Source organism: the organism of the source record quoted next, unplaced genomic scaffold (genome assembly GCF_019419815.1).
Source record: "Pyrus x bretschneideri cultivar Hongxiangsu unplaced genomic scaffold, Pyrus_bretschneideri_v1 Contig110, whole genome shotgun sequence".
NCBI lineage: Eukaryota > Viridiplantae > Streptophyta > Magnoliopsida > Rosales > Rosaceae > Pyrus > Pyrus x bretschneideri.
In genome coordinates, this window is record NW_025999403.1 from 547,031 (window position 1) to 572,663 (window position 25,633).

Consider the following 25,633-nt stretch of genomic DNA (forward strand, 5'->3'; position numbering starts at 1 on the left):
GATGGGTGACACACTGGGAAGTTCTCGTGTGAGTTCTCAAAAACAAAACTGTGAGGGCATGGTTGGGGCCCAAAGAGGACAATATTGTGTTACAGTGGAGTCGAGCCCAAGATGTGGTGGGGGCCCGTGCCGAGATGTGACAGATGCTGCATATTATTAAACAGATGTTGTACATTATTAAACTGATGCAGCACTTTAATAAACAGATGTTGCACATTATTAAATTGATGATGCACTTTATTTAACTGATGTTGCACTTTAATAAACTTAAAAAAAAACTTACCATTATTTGCATTTTTAGAACAACAACAAAAAAAAATACTAGTATATCTTCCCTTCAAAAGTGTATCATCAAGGAACAACATTGGTCTACACCATAGGAATCCTTTAACACAAGCTCCAAAAGAAATAATAACTTTTCAAACCTATTACTATCATTATCGAGTTCTAGTGCACACAACGATCCATCATTGGCACGCACAAACTCAACAACGTACCAAGGCAAAAATCCAAATGAGAGAACCTCATCACTATTAACCTCATTGTATGCAATATCTTTGCCCAAGCTGCATGGTATTTAACATCAAGACCATAACTCTCTTTCACTTCTCTGTGAACTCACTTCTCTACGGATAATATCGTGCTACAGTGGAGTCGAGCCCAAGATGTGGTGGGGGCCTGGGCCAAGATGTGACAGATGCTGCATATTATTAAACAGATGTTGCACATTATTAAACTGATGCAGCACTTTAATAAACAGATGTTGCACATTATTAAATTGATGATGCACTTTATTTAACTGATGCTGCACTTTAATAAACTTAAAAAAAACTTACCATTATTTGCATTTTTAGCACAGCAACCAAAAAAAATACCAGTATATCTTCCCTTCAAAAGCGTACCATCAAGGAACAACATTGGTCTACACCATAGGAATTCTTTAACACAAGCTCCAAAATAAATAAATAATTTTCAAACCTATTACTATCATTATCAAGTTCTAGTGCACACAATGATCCATCATTGGCACACACAAACTCAACAACGTACCAAGGCAAAAATCCAAATGAGAGAACCTCATCACCATTAACCTCATTATATGCAATATCTTTGCCATGCCAAGCTGCATGGTATTTAACATCAAGACCATAACTCTCTTTCACTTCTCTCATAACATCGTTTGCCTTAATAGACAGATTCGAACGAACCTTGGCAGCTAACAAAGAAGACAAAATAGAAAGGCCAAGCCTTTTATTCTCCTTTTGATGAATACGTCCAGTGCAAGTATGAATATTATTTAATTTTTTTAATGAAAAAGCAACCACTAGGCTGTTGCACAACAGCATGAACATGCCATTGACACCCCTCTGACAGTTTCTTTGAGAAAACAGCAGTACAACACACTACTAGTAGAAACAATAGACATCTCCTTCTTAACTTGAACATAACCATCAACAACTAGATTTGAAATCAAGTTACTCACTAGAAGAAGGGTTTGAATATCTTCATTGCACTTTAATAAACAATTTGGTTCACCTCCATATAAAGAGTATTTCAACAGAAAGCCTCCTGATGACAAACTTGGAAACTTCAAAGTCAATTGCCCACACAAATCCTCATAACTAGTATGCGGATAAAGTGGCACAACTAATGCACAATTTTCATATACACACTTCAACACTTTAACAACAGACATGATCTACACCCAAAAGAAAAATAAAAACATAAAGTTAAACTGATGCTGCATATAAATAATTGTATATATCTATGCATTTTAAAATGTAAATCTATAATAAAAAAATTTATGCCAACTGATTAAGATTCTATGAGTTGATATTGAACAAGTATTACGTTAAAAATTAATGATTATATAAAACTGATGTTGCACAATGCATTTTAAAATGTAAATCTATAATAAATAAAAGTAATGCTACACAAATATCCCCCTCCCCCCCCCCCCAAAAAAAAATGCCAACTGATTAAGATTCTATGAGTTGATACTGCACTAGTATTACGTTATAAATTAATGATTATATAAAACTGATGTTGCACAATAATGTTGCACACATATTACGTTAAGAATTAATGTTTATATAAATTGATGTTGATCAGTGATGCTACACTTATGCTACACATGTATTACGTTGAAAAAATTAAATGTTTATGGGGGGGTTCCCAACCCCACAACCCCCAAAAAAAAAAAAAAATAAATAAATAAAACTTTTGCAAATTGATTCTACACGATTCTATGAACTGATGTTGCATAAACTAATATATATGATAACTATACTGCCAAAAACAAAAGGAACTTCAATGAAAACCAAAAGCAGCACAATGAAAAATCGCCTTCGCCAAACACTCGATCAAATAAGCTCAAAACCAAATCAAAATCTTCAAAACTAAAAAACTATGACTGAAAAAACAAGAACAATCCAAAAAAGCTAAATGCGAACAATAAAAAACTGAAAAATCAGAGACTCTTTCAAAATCTAAACCAAAATAAATTCAAAAACACACAAACACTTGAAAATCTAAATCAGAACACATAAAATTCAGAGAGATGAACATGAGATAAACACTTACTTTCAAAGAAAGCTTGAATGATTCGAATAGAAATTATGGCGAGAGATAATTAAGGGAGATGACGAAATATAAATCAGAACAGATAAACTTCAGAGAGAAAGAAAAACAGCAGAGAAAACGAAGATATAATTCGAATGATTTGAATCACCGCCGATCGCTATTTAACAGAATATGGGAATTTCGTTTCTAACGGAAAAACCGGACATGACGTCATCTTATGCGGAATTTAAAAATGTCCTTTCTTAAAATGTTTAATAGGTGTTGTCTCAATATATAATTAAGTATTGAAAGTATACTCTAAGTGTAATTTTTCCTAGTTTAAAGGTTGTGTTTTGTTTAATATGAGAAACCCTAATATCAAAGGTATACTAGTACTTTTACATCAAGTTTTGGTTATAATTATCGTAAAATTAAAATGATAGCTATAACTTTATATGGAGCCTAAAATTTGGTTATTTCTTCCAAATTTCCCAAATCGCACGATGAAATAATGCACGGTCCATTGGAGGCCTTTCCCTTCCATTTATATCCATTGGAGGCCCTTCCCTTCCACTTATATCGCTCTTTTTCTTCTTTTCTTCTTTGTTCGGTTTAGTCTTTTTGGGGTGTTAGTCCCTTGTGGTGGCTAGTTCTATCGCTGGATGCCGAGTTCAAGTCCAGTCTGCAAATTTGTTCCACAGGTTATTGCTGGAAGCAGTCTGCACTTCAAAAAAGTTCTCATGCACTTTTTGTTATTCTCTTTTTTCACTAGGACTCAGTGCACGAGGACTTTTTTGAAGTGCGAACAGGTTGGATTCATATTTTTTTGTTTTTGAAGTTTAACAAGTTGTTCTTTTAGTCTTGGTTCAAAAGAAAAGAAAGGGAGAGCAGAAAATGAGAGAGAGAAGTCATTTACTGTCGAAGCACATCTCAACCTGCAGCACAAGTAGTGCCTAAAATATGAACTGAAATGGCTGCTATTTTACACCAAAAATTTTCATGACTCGGACTGCCGCTGCTCTTCCACTCCAAAACTCAAACCTTGCTTGGGGCAGAAATCAGAAATGCTCAACTTCTTTTGGGGGATCAACTAAACCATGCCATTGCAAGAATTCTGAAGGTGGTTGTGAATAACTCTGATCAATAGCGAAGGGATTGCTGGAAGAATTTGTGGGGTTATGGCTGATGTTGGCTAACTGCTGCTGTTGCTGCTGCTGCATAGTGAAAGCTTGTTGTTGAGGCATGAAAGGAGGCATTTGCATGTTGGTTGGCGGTATTGCAAGTGCATTGCTATACGAATCATAAAATGGTACTTGGCCTTGTTGTACTTGTTGGGGCATGATAGCCATCTGCATGTTGGTTGGGTGAAATGGGGAGGCTAATTGGTAAGGATCAACAACATCATCAAAAGGATTAGACGGCATCGGTCTATGGTAGTACATCACGTTATTATTCTGATTTTGTGTACTTGTGATTGCACCATCGTACAGACTGTCCAGTGTCAACCTGTCCAGCCCAACACCCTGCATATTTTTTAACACAGAAGAGCAATGTTACCCCAATCTTCCGAGTAATTTTTTCCAACAACCGGTTATAATTAATTTGGTGTTATCAGATTTCCTTAATCCAAATCTGTAATCAGGACCAATTATCCTAAGTGCAAGCACGTGACTAGGAAAGGAAGCCTTACCGACTTTATCTCTTCAACTGGAACTACATTAGAAGTTGGTGCTGTAACTGCAGCTGCGTGGCAACTTGGTGCTGTAAAAAGTGCCACCTCCCAACTGGACTCCTCCGCACTTGTCGTATTCAGACATTCTGGTTTGGAATCTAATGTGATAAGATGTACAAGCCAAATAAACCCTTTAGTATATCTATCCTTAGACTGTTAGACACTACATGCTAGGTAGCATAGCATCAATTAAAAACAAAGGAAAAGTAGAAGTTAATTACCAGGCTCAACGATTGCAAGTGCGAGGGAATTTTTCTCATCCGATTCTGATGTTGCCAGAGTTAAATCATCGAAGCTCTAATATAAAGAATGACAAGAACAGATGAGTGAAGGAAATTAAAATGCAAGTGTCCATTTTTATACCAAACGCAGCAGCATTTACCATACCAGGAGGTCAACAACATGTGATGTGGCAGCAGCCTCACTCTCACTCTTTGGGCGGCCTTCATTTGATTTTTGTTCACTATTATTATCATCTGATTTGTGGTCAATTAACAAATCACCTTCTATCGTCTCAACTTCCTTGGGAGCAGAATCTTGCTCATCATCGGTCTGATCACAAGTTATGCTGTTGATTAGCTCTTTAATTGAGAAATTTTGATGGAAAGAGGTTTGATGCACGAAGTATATAATGCAGTTACAACTTGTTATAATTGCTCACGAGAAACATACAAAAGATTTAGATTGTTCTATTATGTGGACATTAGCCTCCCTTCGATCAAATAAGTTTGTCAAATTATGGTGAGTGCATAACATGAGAACCACAGAACAAAAAGTTGAAGCATCATACCGGTGTACATTGAAGCGTTGTACTGCAGGGAGCCTCCTTCACATAATCTTCCAGGGTAGTCAAGAATGATGCAGGGGGCTGCAGTTATAGATAATATCCACACTCAGAATCAATTCAAGGGGGACTCATAAGAAATACAAAGTCAAAATTGAAAACTCCAACCCGTTCAATTTTAATGAATTTCAGTGCCCGTCCAAAATTAAGGCTCCTGCAGCTCTCAAAGAACTCCGATAACCTCTCTTCCTACAGCAACATAAAATGTTTCCAAATTTGAATATAAAGTTTGATATAACATCTTTGAAGGAAGCAATAGTACAACAACAAGAGCAATGAGCAACATATACCTGACTTCCTGACTTCTTATATATTTCAAGTGCTTTAACTGCATCATCTCGCTGCATCTCAAAAAACTGCCAGAAAATAGAATGAGAGTGCTAGATTGATGTTTCACGAAAGCTAGCTAGGATGAACACAAAAGCCTTCCATATTGCACAGATGAAAACCAAGGCTCACCTTGTCAAGTAAATTGACAATACCACCATTAATTGCAGCATACAGCTTTGCACTTTCACCTGCAACCTGATGGAGGAACACCCTACGCAAGGTCAGAACGAAGATTACAGGAGCTAATCTGAGGTTAGGTTATAGCTAGCTAGTAACAATATTGATGAGGTTCTGATAATTCTTACCATTGAAAGGGCATATTGAATCAAGACATTATATAGTGTTCCCACCTCTGGCTGCAAAACAGCAAGATATCGATACTTTCATAAAATATTTAAGGGGGAGAGACACAACAGTGGCGGATAAGATCAGTTTTCAATTTAAAATGCAGGAAAAATGAATGACACAAATTTCAAAGAGGATAATGAAACTACAAAAATAAAGTAAAAAAGCATGGATTCGCACCTGGCAATCAAGAAGGCGAGAAAGAAGGTGTTGCAAAGCGGGTAATTGCCTTAGTAAGTCTGTGGTGTCAAGTTCCTTGGGTTTCTGTAGACATATCAAACATATTAGATCCCTTATTCGTAACAGCATCTCAAAACTGACCATTTATACGATCTGAAAATAGCAAAGAAATGTAACATACAGTTGATGTGTTAAAATCGATAGTGTTTAAGCATACCAAATGATGGGTTGGTTTAGCATAAAATACACGTTCAGTGGGCTTTAATATATTGAAGATCAGCTTGCTTACACATAATGATTTATTCAAACTGCGTACCGAGTGATCTTTCTGAACGTCATACTTCAATACGCGGAAACATTCAAGGTGCTCTTCAAGATATGATGCATATGTCCGCACCCAGGCAGAATAACCCAATGCTTGATGCCAAAACACACCTCAATGGTCAGTCTTAGCAGTGCTAGCTAGAAAACCTCTTCAGATAATAAATTAATGTTAAGAAAAGGAATAGTACGTACCACTTGTACTTGATTCATCCCAAACATGAGATAAATCCAGCATATGACCTCTACTCCAGCTATATTTGACTAGCGAGTCGCAAAATGTATCATCAACTTCCCTCAACCCGCGGTGCACAACAATCACAGTTTTCAGTGCTACCTAGGCATATACATAACTGCAAGCTAAGACTCTTTGTATTCTTACAAATATTGTTTATATTCATACATTAACAAATAATGGGAAATGTCCATTGCAGACGGAGATCATTGGAAACAAGGATCATATATGCGGAGAGTTATTTGAAGAAAGATGTATATACAACTAATAAGACAACGTGGAACCTGGAGTTATATACTTCTTTTTGTCAGGTTGAATACATTTCCAATGTTATCACAACACGAAATCAAGGGGTTACGACAACCATCAAAAAGCAGGTCATCAGGTCTAGTGTTAGCTGAATAATCTGATATTTCATCTGATATTTCGATACGAAACTGGTATTGAATAAAGAAAACTTGAGGGTTCTAGTTTACATTTATTTTCCCTTTCTTGATCTAGTACCGCATGAACAATACTAACTACCTATATCTGAAAGGATCCGATGTAATATGACTTTAATTTTACCACCATTATTGCCTATATTATACATTGGTAGAGTGGAAAATCGGTTAAATTTGAGAAGAAAAACTACTTCCGCTGAGCTGCTGAAAACACTAAACCGTTTGGATCCATTAGTAGATTATCTATGATATATTTATCGACTAACCCAATCTTATCGTATGCAATTGACATCTACTTCCTGAACCTATCAGTTACTTCTGCTGTATGTATGCACTGCATGAAGCAGTTGTAAAGGGAAACAAAATAAGCAAGGTGGTCAATAGGAGCATACCTTCCAACTGTGGGTCTTAGAAAGACGCCTGGCAAGACCAAAGATGCAATACGCAACTTCAGCGCGAGGTCTTGAAGCTGACACTGCATTTAATATAGCTGGCAACACAAGAACATAAGCAATCTAAGTGGAGATGAAATGAAAGTAGGCGAGTAGCAAACTTGTTATTTTCTGAATTGACATTAGATACTCGGAAAAACTTATTGCTGAAATTTCTCTGCATCCTATCCATATAACACAATGAAAAACAAGTCTGAAAACATTGGTTTATAATCTGAGGCTACTTTTCTAGTAGAACCGAACTGAATAATTGAATGCTCAACTTCCCTAGCTATCAGTGGGAATTTTCATATTACAGATCAGAAGTATCCAATCGAATGAAAACCATAGATAAACAAACTCAACGGAACAAGCATGCATGTTGGCAAGCAACAGCAATTCACACACTTATAACATGTTTCTCCTTGGGCAGTAGTTCATCATGATTTGTGGCCTTGGCGATGGCAATGTCCAGTGCCTGCATTGCATATCCCCTATCAAGTTTTATGAATCATAAAGTGATCAATCTGATAAACTAAGGTGACAACACACGCATGCTTTAATATTACCTTGAAATCACCATTGGCTTTCGCCAATCCAACTGTTTTCAACGCTTTTCTTAAGCTTTTCTGACTGCCGGCGCCTGCTGCCATTCCCGTTCAAGAGGATATGTATATAATTCTCCAATCCCCTGTGAATAAGCTCCGACACCAAACTGAACAAAACATTCCAAATTTTAGTGTGGACGCAGAACTTTATTTGAAGCACAAAATCGAAAAAAATGTGTTTCAAACTAAAGAAAAAGAAATGCACAATGATCGTTTTATATCGCGGTTAATATCTATAGTACCTCAAGGAACAAGAAACACCTTCGGCAGTACAAATTCTCGTATCAAGAATTGAAACACTTTCATTCAGAAGCCCTTGTCATACAAACCAAACATATATTATGTTGTTAATCGCCCCTAATGCCAATTCCCTATTAACAAGCATGCACTTACGCATTTTCAAATTTTTATGATCTGCAATGCACATATATATTGTATGTATTAACGAATTAAAAGGTAGAAAAATATTTATAAATAAAATAAAATAAAATAAAATAAACAACGTGATCACCAGAGAGGGTTTGATTGCCTGCCAGAGACAGGCAGTGATCGGAAGGAATGGCCAAATGTGGACTCCAAAATTGCAAGGACGAAGACGAACGCGTGAAAAAGGCCTCCGCGTTATATTCGCACCGCAAATGGAGGTGATAATAAATCCCGCGACATTATTCAGTTATTTAAACTAACACGTTTTAATATTTGTTGTGATTTCACCAAACCCGACAAGGCTCCAAAATTAAAAAAGGACTTGGCCGAAGCCTAGCATCGAGCCCAGAAGCAAGTTAAGGCCTTCTCAGCTAAGGGATACAAGCCACATGTCTATAATTGATGTGACAAGTGATGAAGACTAACTTACTACCAACTAAAGAACATTTTTTAGTGGCATTACAAGTACAAGGCTAATGACTCACTACCCTCTAAGTGCTTTCGGGCAACAGCAAAAGTTACAGCAGTCGGGCTAATTTGTCTATATAACGGAGAAGAGACAACAGAGACAAGAACACTCAACCAATTAAACAAACAAACATACAAACTCTGCTCTCAAGCCAGATTTGTATCCAAAAGCTAAAATCAACCCAGATCCAGTCTTTTTAGCGATAGTCCTTTAAGGAAGCTATCTCTTGTTTAGTTTAAAAGCTCTGCTACCTCCCTCAGTAGCATAGTATAGATTCCCTTATAAGAAGTTCAACCTTACCCGACAAGGTGAAATCTTGCCCGAAGCTCTTTGTTTGTTTTCTAAATTAGTAGATCTATTACTTAATGCTTTCTCCAGCATGTATTCAAGTCATTTCCACTTGTTTTTCTATTGTAAAGAGTTCCATTTGCATCTGGATTTGGTTAAGTTTAATGGATATGTTTCCATTAAGAGCAATCTAGGACCAAACAAATGACTTAAAGGGCTCTGAACTCCCTCCATTCAAGCATACAAGATTATAAACTAAAAGTCCTTGTTTGCAAGGCAAAAAAAAGAGCTTAATGTGGACTTAACTCATCCACGACAATCCTTTGATAACAAGAAGTATGAGTAACTTGGGGCGCAAGTAATCGACTTCAAACACACTTGTTCTACATCTGCTATACTGAGATAGCAATGGCACGCCTAACACTTAGTTAGTTTTGATTATGAGTCTCAAGGCCTACACCTAAGACCCCACAAAGGCACCTTTCAGGACTAACTTTATTCTCTTCTTGTAGCACATTAACAAGTAAGAGCCCAACTACACATCCAAAGTGTCAATCCCTTGGGGAGCTATGCTGAGGTCCAAGGAGCCTTCTCCAGATAAATCTTTGCTCGAACACTAGCACTCCTAGAAATTTCAAATTATAAAATAAAAAATATGCACCCCTTCAAGTCTTTTTGTATTTTCATATGTAACTTCCTTAGGTTTTACAAAGCTTTCACATAACTCCTTCGTTACGGCAACAAAAAAATACGATAAATCTCAAGGGACGTCCTTGTAATTAACTCTAAATTTGTCAAATAGAGAATTATCATGGAATGAGCTTTTCGAAAACAAATATGACTTTCATAGGTGTTGGTACAATTTTTGAAACGTCATGACCTTTTATGAGAATACAAAAAACATTGGTGTGAAGTGTAAATAACTCTTTCACATTTTATACTTTTTTGGGAGCTGTTAAAACTAGCACTCTAGCCACTTAGTACTATGGTCTGTGGTATTGTTCATTATTTGTAAGTGAGAGGTCTTAGGTTCAAATCTTGTAGACAGGGAATTCAATACCAAATTAGATTGCCTATTATGTAGCTTAGCCGAACTTCATCTCTCCTTAGTGTAAAATATATTGTTGTACTAAAAAAAAAAAAAAAAAAAAAACTGGCACTCTTAAATAGCCATTTAGAAAAAGAATTTCAAGTAACATTTTATATTTTTTTTAAATCTCATTTTATCGTTTAAGTTCCATTTCTACATCTCTTGCTTCATATTTTTCGTCTTTGCGAGATACTAGGCTCCACATAAGTGCGGGGAAATTCGTACACAAAAATAGTTTGCGACTCTCATTCAGGGACTTTCTTCTTATATTTGAAACCTTCTTATTAAAAATTATGTAAAATTATCTCTTTAAAAAATCAATTAAAATTAAAGTCGTTTAGTCAGTTAATTTATAGCTAATGTGGATGGGTTGATTACATTATTTTACTTAATATTTTATAATATCAACGGTTTTGATCATAAATAAATTTTCCCTAAATCCGTGAAGAACTATTTTAGGGTAGGAATTTACCTCTAATAAAGGTGCCCATTTTGATCCTTACATGCAATTAACCCATTCAACTAACTACGCCAGATGCAGGATATTCAGTTTATGGGATTTAAAGACAGCGTGCAGAGCAGATGGGTAAAAAAATCCAAATGACTTTGGCATGTGAGTCTGTGACTAATAGAGGATGAGATCTGTACGACTGTATGGCTTTGACTTTTGCACTTGAGAAACTTTGCCTGCAAGAGATTCATGCAGGAAAGGTTCGGTGCTGTGATTTTTTTTTAAACAAATTTCAGTGTTCAACTGAAAACATTATGATTCATCTTCTATCAATAGATAACTGTTGAACGACTAATGATTTCAAATTTAGTAAATCTTTTTGCAGAGATAATCTTTAAAGAGTAAGTAATTTAGAAAATAAGCGGTTTGAAACATGCACAATAAGAAGAAATGTGAAGGTTAAGGGAGAAGATCCTAACAAGGTCGTCAACATTCTCTTTATCGTTTTTTGTCCTTTTCCAATCCAATCCTTCTCTTAGTTTGGCAAAAGATGTGACTGAATTTTTGTGAGGTGGGTTTTTTAATTTAGCTTTTGTGCGTGTTAAATTTGCCCTTTTAGGGTTGTGTCTTTTGCTCATGTCTCATGGTGGTGTTGATGTAGTTAATCATGATGCAATTGGTAGCTTCGTTGGCGGTTTTTTGCGCAGCGACCCTATCGTAGCGGCCATTATTTGTTTCTTCTGCAATTCCTCTTTAGAGGTGGCGCTGCTTGTATGCAAAGTGTTCCCATGTTTTTGCTGGCGATTTTGTGCGCAAAGTCTCTTCAAGTTACAGATTATAAAATGATTGAATTTCTAGTGAGGATTAAAGTTCTTTTGATTTTGAAGTGCCATTTGTGTTCTTGTACTTTTCACACTAAAAGATCTGCAGATATAGCAGTTATTAGATTGGCAATGTTGGCCTTGTTTTTATTTTAGGGTTATTTTTGTCTGAGGATCCTTCGGATTTAATCCAAGATGGGCTGTTTGAAGTTTGTAAATTTTCTTGAGTTGCTAATAAAACCACTATCGTTTCGTCTAAAAAACATAAATAGTTGAAAGCCTTGCTCATTCATTGAAGAAAACGAAAAGTTATCAACTCTTTCACACTACCATTCAAGTAATTCCTCTTTATTTGTAAGTGAGAGGTCTTGTATTCGATTCTCACCAGAGGTGGATTTGAACCACATTATTGCTAGCCCATTGTGAGGCTAAGCCCCTTAGCATAATATCGTTTGTTATATATATATATATATATATATATATAAAATAAAAAATAAATTATTCTGATGACCTGGTTAAATAGCACATAAATCACAAGGAAATAATCAGGCCTCAAAACTACACAATGATGGTGAATGCTGATTCTTGAAATGCAACCATAGAGTTAACAAAACGAAGGTTTACTGGAGTAAGCTGGATTTGTTTATGGTATCATACTTGCACCATCTTATTGAGATTCACACCTTCCTGTGAATTTTTCTCAGCCAATGTTTCGGCATGGTGCTCCAAATATTCTTTGCTATTCATCTCTGTTAATCTGCACTCCGCAGTGGTTTCACAGTCAATACTAGCAAAGTTGCATTATTTTGATCAAAAAAGCAAAGTTGTAATATAGAGAGATCCAGAACAACCAGATTGACAACTTCATACAACCAAAACTACGTCATGTCAAAATAGACTTATTCTTCAAGTTTTTTTCCATTCCCTTCCCAATTCAATCCCAGAAACCTTAAAGTCACTTATTTTCAGTTACACTTATTTCGTTTTAGGGGTTGTAAATGGTGAAAGTAGGACAAAAACATGACGCAAGATTCTAAATGAGATATTCCGGTTCCAGTTGTAAAAGGTTGGGATAAGACAATGCATGCCTAAAAGAGGTGAAGGAGAACAAGACCTTTTGATGACCCAAATTTTCTAAACATAATGCACGCCACATTTTCTTTCCCGCCCTTAAATCCAAATCAACAGAATTGATTTGATACTAACCTCGGGAATTTCATCCAATCAAAGCGTGCATATTTTCAAGAAAATTGGGAAAGTTGTCATGTAGTACTAGAAAGGACGCACCAATGAGCAATAATAGACAAATGAGACAGGTACAAAGATAGAATCCGAGTTCCAAAGTAATTGCTATTATCGATTCTGCAGAGGAACATACCTACTAATGGTGCGGTCTTTGGCAAAACCCAATTCATTATCCACGCACAGCCCTGCAACATCATTTTTCCTTGACCTCGAAGAGGTTCTAGGTGCAATTTGTTGGGCATCAGCGATTGTCACTATCTTTTCAAAGAGTTCAAAGGGAGTTCCCTCAGCTGTACACAAAAGCCTGGCCTTGTTCTCGTACATCACCTGTGGCCACATTGGTGAATAGCATAATTTAATACAGCTTATCTATTTCAAATGCTACAAATCATGATGGGGGAGAAAGGAATGGTGATTAAGCTATAACCCAAATGAAGTTACAGCAGTATCCTATGGAGGACAACCAAAGATATGAACAAATCTTATTCCCTAATATTTCAGAAAAGCGGAATGTTGATGTGTTTGGGAATTAGCAGGAAAAAGAGGAGGAGGTATTGAAAAAGATTTTACAGAGGAGATGTGTTCCCTTCCGTGTCAATTTGGAGCATGAACTGACCGAATTCCAAAAGTTGTAACTAAAATGGCCAACCTATTTATGAAGAAACAGAGAACATACATCAACTAGAGTGACAAACCGGTATGCAGCTGTCCTATTGTGGAGTCCGAAAACTGGGACGCCCTCCAATGCCAAGGTATGGTAGTTCTCTGTAAAAGGAAAATGAAAAACCTTTAAGAGAACTTATTCTTGATTCTTGAAATACGAAATTTGCATAATAGGGTGTTTGGCAGCTCCTACTACTAAAGAAGAGCCAATAGTTCTAAGGAAATACGATTTCAATCTTTGTGCATCCAAGTAAAAATAAAATCTATAAGGGTTGACAAAGATCGATATCTATCATTCATTTGTCACATATAGGAATAGGCGGATAAAAGACACATGAATTTTGAAACTGCGCAAGTATTAGTCAAGAATAAGATGAGAAGAGGTTTTAATTAAAAAAAGAATACAGGGACGTATGATCCAATGTTCGACATCCAGATTTATGTTTTGCAGCTCCTATTCTTAGTGTAGGACTGCAACAGTACTAAATATTAATTTGAATCCGTTCCCAAGACTCAACACAACGATGTCATATATCGCTATCTGAAATTAAATTTAATATCCTAATATGCATGAAATGATCGAATCTGCTAGGCTTTACTTACTGCACAATCCCAAATAATCTGCAGCTCCCAATGGTCTGTCACAGAGTTCCTCAAAAGGAAAATACGCACATCCATTAGCACCTAGCGGAACCTTATAGGAATTAAAAAAACATATAGTCAGATCCAAAAATCAACATTACATAATATTTCTCAGCACATGCCTCAAAGGCAACCAAGAAAGTACCTTTAATGTCCTTCCCATTACTACTTCTGCTTCTTGTGGAACTGCTTCGTGTTCCCCAATCAATTCTTGAAATTTTTGCTCAAGAAATCCCGACAAATCTTTGCCAACAAAGTAGAAACCCTGCTCCGCCTGTAGTTAAGGTGCAATCATGAGATTCGATATTTATAAACATTAGGTAATATCACCTGAACATGTGGAATAATCTTTATGAACTTGATATCTCACCGAAGTCAGTTTCCGGTAGTCTACTGCAGAACCAATTTCATGAACTACACATCTTTCCTACAGCCAAAATATCCCGTTGTTATGAAGTGCAAACTAAATAACAGATAGGAAAGCATGATAAAAAGTCATGTACACAATGCGTACACAAACAAATTTTCTAGCACCAAACAAAACCCAGTTAAAGATTTGGTCACTCCACAAGTGGTTTGGCTACATTTTAACTTGTTTTGTGCCAAGCACATTTTAAAATCACTGGTTTGAACCAATCTAATAACGAGCAGATGAGATCACATCCAGATACATACCTTCAAGGTCGCAATGAACGGCAGAAAAAGATCCCTCTGCAGTCCACCTTCATACAGCTTATCTGGAGCACGATTGGAGGTGGAAACAAGGATCTAAACTTGCCTCGCACAAAAAATTAAAAATCAAAATCAAAACAAAAAAAATTGTATGAATTTCATTGGAAACTGCATAGATTCAGTGTATAAAAGGCCATGAGCACAAGAGAGTAAATAAAAGTAAACTACTTACAATACCATTATCGAACAGATGTCTAAACAGACGATTTAATATTAATGCATCAGCAACATCAGTCACCTACAAAAGACGACAGGATAATCAGTACAACAAAAGAACAAGTAGTAGGATATGATTTCCAATCATATTTTCACATACTAGTACTCTACCATGAATTCATCCAGACACAATAAGACTGCCTCGTCCGATATCTCTCCTGCAACAACTTCAAGCGGATCTTCTACACCCTGGTGCTTCTGAGAAAATACACAACATCCACGCTAACCTTAATGGGTAGTTTTAAAAGAACTAGTACCAAAGCAACAAATGTCCAGAATGAAATGAACAGTTAGTTCGAATGTGCAGATGAAAATTAACTGACTGAAAAAAATGTGTTCCTAATCCGGAAGTATGAAAACCAGTTGTACTGTAAATGCACAGCTCTTATTTTCAAATAAAATCTCTCTTTTCAAAAGTACTGTAAGACAATCTGTTCAGATATCTACTGCACTACATGATACATTTCTCACAATGGGAGTTAAACAATGTAACCCTAAAACTTTACCAAACACAGCATACGTTCGCATAAGAAGATATTTCTCAGATATGACAAATGAAGTTTTTTTTTATCAAGAATTGCATCTTACTCGCAATGTTTTATGTACATTCAGCATAAAGTCATGAAAATGAATCCTCTTTTTCCTCCAACTGCATTGTCTGAGAAATGAAAATCAAAGTATTAGAAGATAAATATGGCAATATGTGATGGAGGAAAAGTTGGAAAAGTTGACATTCAAGAACAGAAATAAATAAATTTTGATAACCGCCAAGATCCATTGTATTTACAAGGACTGTTCCTCAACGACTATGAACAACAGCGTGACAATATCTAGAAAATTAAACAATGATATAACAAAAAGAACATTCATTTAAACTTACAGCTGATAAAAAAACAAGTCCATCAACATGGTTTTACCGGTTCCCACTCCTCCATATAGATAAAGACCTTTGACAGGTGAGGTTGAAGATTGTGGGATGAAACGAGACCACAACCACCTACTCCTGTGTACGGACAAAAGGATGAATGATTGGTAAATACTTCTAGATGGAACAAATTAGAAGTAGGAAAAGAAAAAATTCACCACGAAGCTAATGATAGGCTATGCCAGCCTACAATTTGAATTTGGATCACAAGTGGTGAAATTAAACAAGTTTCAAAGAGTACCTTCCGGATTTTGCTGAAGTTGAATATCTATCCAACTGGCAGGCATCAGCTGATTGAACAAGTTCATCATAAAGCCTTTGGAGTTCTCTTAAGGTGCCTACCTGCAAAAATTAGTCGTTTAAAAAAGAAAGAAAAATAAATAGAGAACGCATATTAATTGTCTTAAGCAATAGTACAGTTCTTTCAGCTGTTATCCAACCAGAGCACCCCACATTTAACACATGATTTACTAAATAAGACCGAAAGTTTAAATCTTCTGAACCAAATTACGGGATAATTTCCCTCTAAATAGTGTCCAGTAACAAACATTATCTGTTCAACCAAACCAAACAAACAGTATGTGAAAACAAGAAGCTGACTTCCAAGGTTTGCATGCACCGTCACTGCGCCATTTAACACTTCAAATTTTGAATGAAGGAAGATACCAAACAGTTTTCATTCTTACCAATTCCTCATTTATACATATGAAACTGATAAAGAATACACCCACCGAGTTGTTTTCCGTACCTGGTACGCATCACCGTCAACAAGTTCCCCTGCAGCAATTCTTCGTTCATACTCAACAAGTGGCCCCGCTTTTTTTACATCTGCTATTGAACTCAAAACCATCAAAACTTACACTAGAATGCTTCTTTACAAACTAAGACTACCCAAAATAGAAGAAGTACCTCCATTAGTAACTTGAGCTGCATCAATTGACAGAGCTCTTGAGACCATAAGCGTGGGGGGTGGAAGTATATCAAGCTCGCCATTTTTAGCAAATTGATGAGCAACGCCAGCACAGGTGTTTACCAACGGCTTCTGCCTTGTCACAAAACCACTTGAGTAATGACATGCTTGATGCCGCAAAGACAATCTACATTGGTGAATAGATTGAGCAATCGCTCTCATTTTCAATCCAAGGCTCTGATAAGAATCGAATTTCCAATAAGCTTGCTTAACGTATCAGACTAACCAAACCCTGAAAACAATGGCATCTAAACAATTTACAATTCAAATATGAATTGTAAGCACGAAAATTTCTGCAACGAATAACAAAAGAACGCTTGTACAAAATGATATTTCCAAAATTTGATGCCTACAGTTTGTGCTAAGAAAAAGATACTAGTAATAATTACAAGTTCCTGCACATATTACGTCAATAATTTTCCCTTAAAAAAAACAAGTCAATAATTGTTCATGGGTCGTTTTACATATGATAATTTAATTCAAGTAAAAATGGATCAGTTAAGCCCTAATTCAAGAAAACAGCTTAATTCTATTTACCACCCAAAATTATTTATAAAGTAGAAAAAGAAATCATAACATCATATTCCAGAATTGCAGTAAAAATTTAAGAACACAGAAAGAAAGTAAAACCGAAAACTCACCTGAAGAAGTTGCTGGGTTTCTACTTTGAATTTGAGATAAAATTGCAAGTTACAACAAAACCAGCAAATAATCAGAAGACAAGAACCTCGGATTCCGACTTCTTGTGAGGAGGTTGGGTTTGGTTCGGTTCGGTTGGGTTTTCCAATGCAAATTACAGCACGTTTGATTTGCTTTGGCCTCCCTCTGAGCTGCTTAAGTTTGACTATCTCATCTCATCTCATCCCACCACCATCATTTGAGCTTTTTTTGGTAACTATCTCCCTCTCCCTCTCTCTCTAAACTTTTTTCTGAGTTTTTTTTTTGTGTGTACCAAAAAGATGGAACATTTCTTCAGATTTAGAGGTGTGCTATCCACACACCCCATTTTACTTCTCACACTTCTTGATAATTTTTGTTTGTTGATCTTTTTCAATTCATCCGATCTGAAGGTCAAAAATTAAAAAAATGTGTAAGAAGTAAAATATGATGGGTAGATATCACATCCCCAGATTTATTGTGAAAAACTTAAAAGGGAAATTGGGTGGAATATCCAATTTATAAACTAATTAACCAATAACAGCCTTCGCCAACCACTTCGTCCTAATTTGGTACCGAGGTAATTCTGAAAAAAGTGGCTATTAAAAAAAGTTGGGATTTTTTTGTGTTTGGTAGATATTCAGCTTCAGTTTTTTTTCACAGTTTTGGGTGAAAAAAGCCAAAAACACAAAACTGCAAAGTCCAACTTTGAAAAACCAACTTTTTTTCACATTTGTTTTACATAAAAGTTTATCAAACACTATAATATTGTTTTTTTTTCCTCTCAAAAGCATTTTTACAAAAAAAGTTTACCAAACACTCTGCTACTTTATTTCATAGCTGCTTATTCTCACAACACGACAAAAGCATTTTTTTTTTTCAAAGCACAGCGATATCAAACCAGCCCTTAATAATACGATCTAGTATTCTTAAGTATCATTCTAGGCAAAGACAATTTAAACTAATAATAGCCCTCCTAATTAGACCATCTCCAACCCACGGGATAAAACTTAAAATATAAGCTTTAAAGCCCCCTAAACCATCTCTAACCACTAGGCTAAAATAAGTTTTGAGAAGAAAATATATCTTTAGGCTAAATTCCCTCCAAGATTTAAGTTTGATTTAAACTATTCTGGACATACGAAACCGTCATATTTTAAACATCTTTTTGTCTTTTACTTATAATCTAACGGCTGTAATCAAATGAGATCAATTCTAATGGTAAAAAAAACAAAAAAAAAAAAAAAAAGGATTTGACGACTCAAAATTAAATCTAACATCTAAAATAATTTAAAAAAAAATATTTGAATCAAATTTCACTTAAACTTTAATTATATATCGGAATTTAAATATTTTTAGATTAACATTATGTTTGGTTCATGAATATTAAAACATTTTTTCCTCGAACTATATTATAGCACGCGGATTAGTGACACCACATGACTAATTGAGGGTAAAATTGATACCAAGCAACAGTAGAGATTTTTGTGTTATCTGTGAGACATTCAAATGACATGGTGGGAGAATTGCATCAGTGAACTCGGAATAAAGATAACAGAGTCATAGACCTAATTGAAAATTAACCATTAACAATATGATTGAGACTAATAAGATCAACTAAGCTAGAAAGCAAATGAAACATTCTTTCCTTATTCTACTATATAAAATGCTGAGTTCAACCTTACAAAATGTCACACAAATTTGATAGATAAAATATCCTTATTCAAATGATTTCTTGCACGCAAACGCGAGACGAAACTAATTATGCAACAAACTTAAGCTCACATTTATCAGTCCCGTTATCCTAGACCTCGTGGTCAAAAAAAATTGTGGTCACCCACCATTCGATCTTAAGTCCTCCTGACACACCCCGACCGAGATCAGGGCGTGCTGGCCGTCACGTGGAAGTGACGTAGCCATGTGCACAGTGCGGAAGCTAGTAGAAAAGTAATAATATAAAAGTACGAGTAATTAAAAACTAGCATACAAGGTCAAAGTAAGTGTGCTAGCGTAAAAGAGACGCTAAGTTCAGAGCAATAAGCCTACAGCAGTCCAAATTAAAATGATGCGACAACAGTGCACCCGAAGGTGACCCTACATTGGTGAGTGTCTGTCAGAAATGCCAGGACGCCCTCTGGGAAAACCACCGAACCTGCTAGACCACTAGAATCTAGAGGGGCGCAAAACAAAAGCATGAGTGGGCAAAACAAAGTTCTTTGAAAACCATTTCAAAAACAATATTCTAACCCCTCGCTGTAAAACCTGTATATTTCCCAGAAAATAAACATATACACGTACTTATAAATATGCCAATCATGCTCAAAGGTATGCCATGTCAAAGCCTCATAATGATATGCAAGTGCTCAGGTATAAATCATATCAATAACATATCACTGGCAGCCGGAGTCCCCTAAAGTGACCTGTGCGGCTGAATCTAGAGCTCCAATCTTAATCTCAATCACTAAACCTGCCCACGAGTCGGAACCACCTATAGTGGTCTGTACGACAGGCCTGGGTGTAAATACATATAAACGCTCTAGTGCTACGATCACGTGAAGGCTGTGCGAATCATCACGGGTCACCTACGAGTCGGAACCACCTATAGTGGTCTGTACGATAGGACTGTGCACCTAACTTGGATCCAAGCTGAGCGTGTGGTGCGGGAGGTGAACATCACGTGAAGGACTGTGCCCTACTCTGGGCGGGAGCACTAACACCGGGGGTGCAGGTTATGAGCTCTCTATGTATCTCAAATCACTACTAAACATAAATGTAAATCACCACTCACCTGGCACTTACCTGTGCGTCCACAGCACCAATACATACACACACATATATATAAATGCAACTAATCATGCATAATAACCGACAATAACATAAAAGGAATGGCATATAACGAATAAGCATTTATATAAATTTCTGGGAATTATATGTATATAGGTATATACGGAAAACCAAAAGCCCACTCACTGGTATGTGGAAGGGTCGTAGCCCCCCTGCCTCGAGTGAGCACGCTCGTCCTCGGGATACGTATCACCTATATGCGAAAATACTATAAAAACGTTAATTTTAAAGCACATAACCTTCCGTTCAAAATAACTTCTCATACATTGCTCAAAATGGACAATTGAATATACCAACGTGCTCTACACAACCTCAGGATCACAACCATATTTTTAGAAAAATTTTCCACCGCCGCCCGCGCCGGCCAAGGTACGACCACACGCGCCGACCACGCGCAGGCACGTGCCTGGCACGCTGACGGCGTCAACTGACGCCGTTAGGAATATTCTGTCAGTTTTGACAGATTCCGTTAACGGCGTTAGGAATATTCTGTCAGAATTGACGGAATATTCCGTCACCTTCTCCAGCGAGTCTCCGGCGACGTCGCCGGCGCCGGAAATTGGGAAAATCTGCAACTCGAGTTTTCTCGTTCATTTTTCAACCGTTTTTCATGATTCTAACACCAAAATGAAGCCCTAAACTAGTAGAATACGTCCAAACAAGTTTTAAGGGCTAAAACCTACGAAAACTCACCTGTCACCAACCTCCAAAACCGGTCAAGCTCGAACCAGGCGATTCCAACGTCCAATTTCGTCCAACGAAGTACTCCGAGGCTCCTGGGAACCTCACTAAGACATCTATGAACTTCAAAATTCCAAAAACATGCTAGATCAATGTTTGCATGAACAGTACACAAATCTGCCATTGTCGAATCGACGTGAAAACAACAAATTTCATACCTGAAAATGGTATGATCGTGCTCTCCTTGACCTCACGACCTCGACTGTGCCCTTAGTTTCTTCGATCTATGATGGTTTAGTGTAGTTATATGTGTGTCCGTACGAGTTCGAAGGAAGAAGAAGAAGAAAGGGAGCTCGGGAGAGAGAGAGAGAGACAGGGAAAGAGACAGAGAAAGGGATAGAGACAGTGAGAGTGTGTGTGTGGCCCAACACCTGCCAACACCACACCAAGCAACCAAAAACATAACAAAACGAATTAGGGGCAAAGTTGTAATTTCACACGTACGTTAACATGAATTTTGGGACGGGCCATCACAACCTACCCACCTTAATAGAATTTCGTCCCGAAATTCAAAACAACCAAATAACAACCCCTAGTGGTCGAAGAACAATCTAGGATACAAATCCCTCATCCGATCTTCTGTCTCCCACGTAGCTTCCTCGACTAAATGATTCCTCCACAAAACTTTCACTAAGTTCACCGTCTTGTTCCTTAGAACCTTCTCCTTCCAATCGATGATCGTCACTGGTTCCTCGTCATACGTCAAATCTGGGTTAATCTCTAAGGGTTGCGGAGGTATTACATGAGACGGATCAGCAACATAATGTCGGAGCATAGACACGTGAAAAACGTTATGCACCCTGGCTAGCTCCGGAGGCAACTCCAACCTGTAAGCTACCTCACCAACTCGCTCTGTGACCATGTATGGTCCGATGTACCTGGGACTCAACTTGCCTTTCTTCCCAAATCTCACTACACCTCTCCACGGTGAAAGCTTCAGAAATACCCAATCTCCGACCTCATACATTCTGTCCGTAGCATGCCGATCTGCTAAGCTTTTCTGCCTGTCCTGGGCTGCTTTCAGGTTAGACTTGATTACCTGAACGTTCTGAGTAGTCTCCTCAACAATCTCCGGACCCACTAAGACTCTTTCTCCAACCTCTGACCAACACAACGGTGTGCGACAAGCTCTACCATACAATGCCTCAAATGGCGCCATGCCAATACTCGAATGAAAACTATTATTATAAGCAAATTCCATCAAATCCAAACGCTGGTGCCAAGCATCACCAAACTGCAACACCGAAGTTCGCAACATATCTTCTAAAGTCTGAATAGTTCTCTCTGACTGTCCGTCTGTCTGAGGATGGTACGCCGTGCTGTAGAGTAGTCTTGTACCCAAAGCTTCCTTAAAAGCCACCCAAAACTTAGATGTAAATCGTGGATCACGATCCGAGACAATACTCATCGGGACACCGTGATATTTCACAATCTTCAAAATGAACAACTCCGCTAATCGGCTCAAGGAATACTTCTCCCTCACTGGAATGAAATGTGCCGACTTAGTGAGCCGATCAACGATCACCCAAATACCATCAAAACCATTATGTGTACGCGGAAGCTTGTACACGAAATCCATGGTAATATTTTCCCATTTCCACTCTGGAACGGGAAGCGGCTGCAACAACCCAAACGGCTTCTTCCTTTCTGCTTTGACCTGCTGACAAACAGCACATCTACTCACGTACTCAGCTATCTCCCTCTTCATGCCCGGCCAATAATAGAATGGTCGAATGGTATGATACATTTTTGTAGCTCCTGGATGCATGGCATAAGCCGAAATATGTGCTTTATCGAGAATTTCTTTCTTTAAATCCAGATTATATGGCACGAACATTCTTCCCTCTTGCATCAACATGCCATCTGATTCACGAACTCTGAGGTCTCTCCTCCTACCTTTTTCTCGAGCTTGGATTAGTTCTTGAGTCTGCTCATCAGCTACTTGAGCTGCAAGCACCCGATCGACTAAGATGGGCCTAACTTGGAAATTAGCAAGCAAAGCCACACCTCGATCTTCTGCTTCTAATCTCACTCCTGTAGAACGCAAGTCCGCCAAAAGAGGAATACGACTCGCATACAACGCATTAATGCGACCCTGAGACTTCCTGCTAAGTGCATCAGCAACTACATTTGCACGACCAGGGTGATAATCAATCGTACAATCATAATCACTGAGCAACTCCATCCACCTCCGTTGACGAAGATTAAGTTCCTTCTGAGTAAAAAGATACTGGAGACTCTTGTGATCAGTAAAGATCCTACACTTCTCACCATAAAGATAGTGTCTCCACAACTTCAACGCAAAAATGATAGTAGCCAACTCCAAATCATGTGTAGGGTAATTTAACTCATGAGGTTTCAACTGACGTGAAGCATAAGCGATCACCCTACCCTGCTACATTAACACGCTTCCCAGACCATTCAAGGAAGCATCGCTATAAACCTCGAAATCACCCATATCGTCCGGGAGTGCCAAAACCGGTGCATGAGTGAGACAATGCTTCAACTGCTGGAAACTCTGCTCACACTTATCATCCCACTCAAATTTAACATCCTTCCTCGTTAGTCTCGTCAAAGGTAAGGCAATCACGGAGAAATCCTTAACAAATCATCGATAATACCCCGCCAAACCAAGGAAACTCCTCACCTTGGTGACGGTTCGCGGTTGCTCCCAATTCTCCACCGCTGCGACCTTCTGAAGGTCAACCAGAATACCCTGAGCAGAAATAACGTGCCCCAAAAATGCAACTTGATCTAACCAGAACTGACACTTGCTAAACTTAGCATATAGTTAGTGTTCCCTCAACCTCTTTAACACCAAAGTAAGATGTCGAACATGCTCCGCCTTCGACTTAGAATACACCAGAATATCGTCGATGAAAACAATAACGAACCTATCCAAGTATGGCTGGAATACCCGATTCATTAAATCCATAAAAGCCGCTGGTGCATTCGTCAACCCAAATGGCATAACCAGAAACTCGTAATGACCATAACGAGTCCTGAACACCGTCTTAGGAACGTCATCCCTATTAATCTTCAACTGATAGTATCCAGACCTCAAGTCAATCTTAAAGAACACGCAAGCACCTCGAAGCTGATCAAACAAATCATCGATACGTGGCAACGGATAACGGTTTTTAATCGTCACCCGATTCAATTGCCTGTAATCAATACACAGCCTCAAAGTTCCATCTTTCTTTCTCACAAACAATACTGGAGCGCCCCAAGGCGAAGTACTAGGCTGAATGAAACCTTTATCCACCAATTCCTGCAACTGAACTTTCAATTCCCTTAACTCAGCGGGAGCCATACGATAAGGAGTCAAAGAAATAGGATTAGTACCTGGAAGCAACTCAATAGTGAACTCCAAATCTCGATCTGGCGGTAAACCAGGCAAATCCTCGGGGAAAACATCGGGAAAGTGTCTGACTACCCTCACATCCTCAACTCTGCTGGGAACGGACTCATCTAACACCACATGAGCTAGGTACCCCTGGCAACCTTTAGACAACAACCTTTTAGCTCTCACAGCAGAGATAACGCCATGTCTCACCCCACTCTGCTCACCCACGAAAGTAACCACGGGTAGTCCAGGACGACGAAACGTAACTATTTTCCTGTAGCAATCAATATTGGCACGGTTGGGGTGCAACCAATCCGCGCCTAAAATCACATCAAAATCAACAATATCTAACGGGATAAGATCAGCTGGCATAACAATACCCTCAACTATCACTGGACACCCCGGGTACACCCGATCTACAATACATCTCTCTCCTCTAGGCATAGCGAACTCTAAATCGTACCCTAGAGGTGTGGGGCGAGGTTGTGTCACTTGAGAAAATGTATGAGAAATCACTGAATGAGTAGCTCCGCAATCAATTAATACTCTAGCAAAATAACCAAGAATGTTTAACGTACCCATAATCAAATCCGGGTTGTTCTGAGCATCCTGCAGAGAAATGTTGTGAATACGCCCCTAGGTCTGCTGTCATCCCCCGCGACCTCTGCTCGTCGGACCACCGCGACTCTGAGTACCACGCCCCTGACTAGGCTGGCCAGACTGCCTCGAAGACCCCGCACTACTCGAAGCAATCTCTCCTTGGTGAAACTGTCTTCCCTGAAACCACTGAGAACCGTCCACTGGAGCTGGAGGATACGGCATATAGCCGCTAGAGTACTGAGGATAACCACCCTGGGAATGGGGGTCCTGGGGATACTGATACTGTCCGGGGGCATACGGAACAGCATCACCCTGATAGTGATAGGCACCACCTCGACCTGCCTACCCATAACTACTCGGACCTTGAATCTGCTGGATAGGTGCAGGTGCCGGCAAGAAAGTCTGCTGCGGCTTCTGCTGCTGACTCTGGGGGCATTGCGCAGCTCGATGTCCCATCTGCCCACAAGTAAAACAAC

The 25,633-nt window shown here is 38.2% G+C and overlaps 2 protein-coding genes across 14 annotated transcripts; both read right to left on the reverse strand.

The window, feature by feature from the left end:
* Positions 1-3,444: 3,444 nt before the first annotated feature.
* On the reverse strand, positions 3,445-8,682 carry LOC103942697 (putative clathrin assembly protein At5g35200). Of its 7 annotated transcripts, none has more exons than XM_048577372.1 (17): positions 8,543-8,682; positions 8,274-8,346; positions 7,993-8,138; positions 7,832-7,901; positions 7,385-7,482; positions 6,510-6,651; positions 6,283-6,410; positions 5,994-6,077; positions 5,774-5,824; positions 5,598-5,663; positions 5,429-5,494; positions 5,247-5,327; positions 5,085-5,162; positions 4,682-4,846; positions 4,516-4,591; positions 4,253-4,392; positions 3,445-4,085 (listed from the first exon to the last, which is right to left on the reverse strand). In XM_048577372.1, exons 3-17 carry the CDS (start codon positions 8,074-8,076, stop codon positions 3,621-3,623), a joined length of 1,794 nt encoding a protein of 597 aa, XP_048433329.1. In that variant the 5' UTR covers positions 8,077-8,138; positions 8,274-8,346; positions 8,543-8,682; the 3' UTR covers positions 3,445-3,620. The 7 variants fall into 7 exon arrangements, with proteins under 7 accessions (XP_048433329.1, XP_018501865.2, XP_018501864.2 ...); XM_018646349.2 differs by having other exon boundaries at positions 7,832-7,917; XM_018646348.2 differs by having other exon boundaries at positions 6,310-6,410; positions 8,274-8,445.
* A 3,381-nt stretch (positions 8,683-12,063) lies between these two features.
* LOC103942698 (AFG1-like ATPase) lies at positions 12,064-17,904 on the reverse strand. 7 transcript variants are annotated; one of them, XM_048577378.1, is made up of 15 exons: positions 17,697-17,904; positions 16,909-17,146; positions 16,748-16,830; positions 16,241-16,341; positions 15,955-16,077; positions 15,663-15,732; positions 15,186-15,272; positions 15,031-15,096; positions 14,802-14,894; positions 14,497-14,553; positions 14,272-14,400; positions 14,088-14,178; positions 13,498-13,586; positions 12,955-13,148; positions 12,064-12,333 (listed from the first exon to the last, which is right to left on the reverse strand). In XM_048577378.1, the coding sequence occupies exons 2-15, from the start codon at positions 17,129-17,131 to the stop codon at positions 12,228-12,230; spliced, it is 1,512 nt and encodes a 503-aa protein (XP_048433335.1). In that variant the 5' UTR covers positions 17,132-17,146; positions 17,697-17,904; the 3' UTR covers positions 12,064-12,227. The 7 variants fall into 7 exon arrangements, with proteins under 7 accessions (XP_048433335.1, XP_048433334.1, XP_018501866.2 ...); XM_048577377.1 differs by having other exon boundaries at positions 17,611-17,904; XM_018646350.2 differs by having other exon boundaries at positions 16,909-17,201; positions 17,697-17,903.
* Positions 17,905-25,633: the final 7,729 nt, after the last annotated feature.

Bases quoted from the DNA above. Each gene is read 5' to 3' on its own strand.
- LOC103942697 (XM_048577373.1), bottom strand. From the start codon at position 8,076: ATGGCAGCAGGCGCCGGCAGTCAGAAAAGCTTAAGAAAAGCGTTGAAA. The intron at 6,078-6,282 runs GTAAGCAAGCTG...ATATGTCTACAG, and splicing joins GTTTGAATAAATCATTATGT to AAACCCAAGGAACTTGACAC. The intron at 5,664-5,773 runs GTAAGAATTATC...TTCCTCCATCAG, and splicing joins TTCAATATGCCCTTTCAATG to GTTGCAGGTGAAAGTGCAAA.
- LOC103942698 (XM_048577378.1), bottom strand. From the start codon at position 17,131: ATGAGAGCGATTGCTCAATCTATTCACCAATGTAGATTGTCTTTGCGG. The intron at 15,097-15,185 runs GTAGAGTACTAG...CGTCTTTTGTAG, and splicing joins TGTGTCTGGATGAATTCATG to GTGACTGATGTTGCTGATGC. The intron at 14,554-14,801 runs GTATGTATCTGG...TTTTGGCTGTAG, and splicing joins CGTTCATTGCGACCTTGAAG to GAAAGATGTGTAGTTCATGA.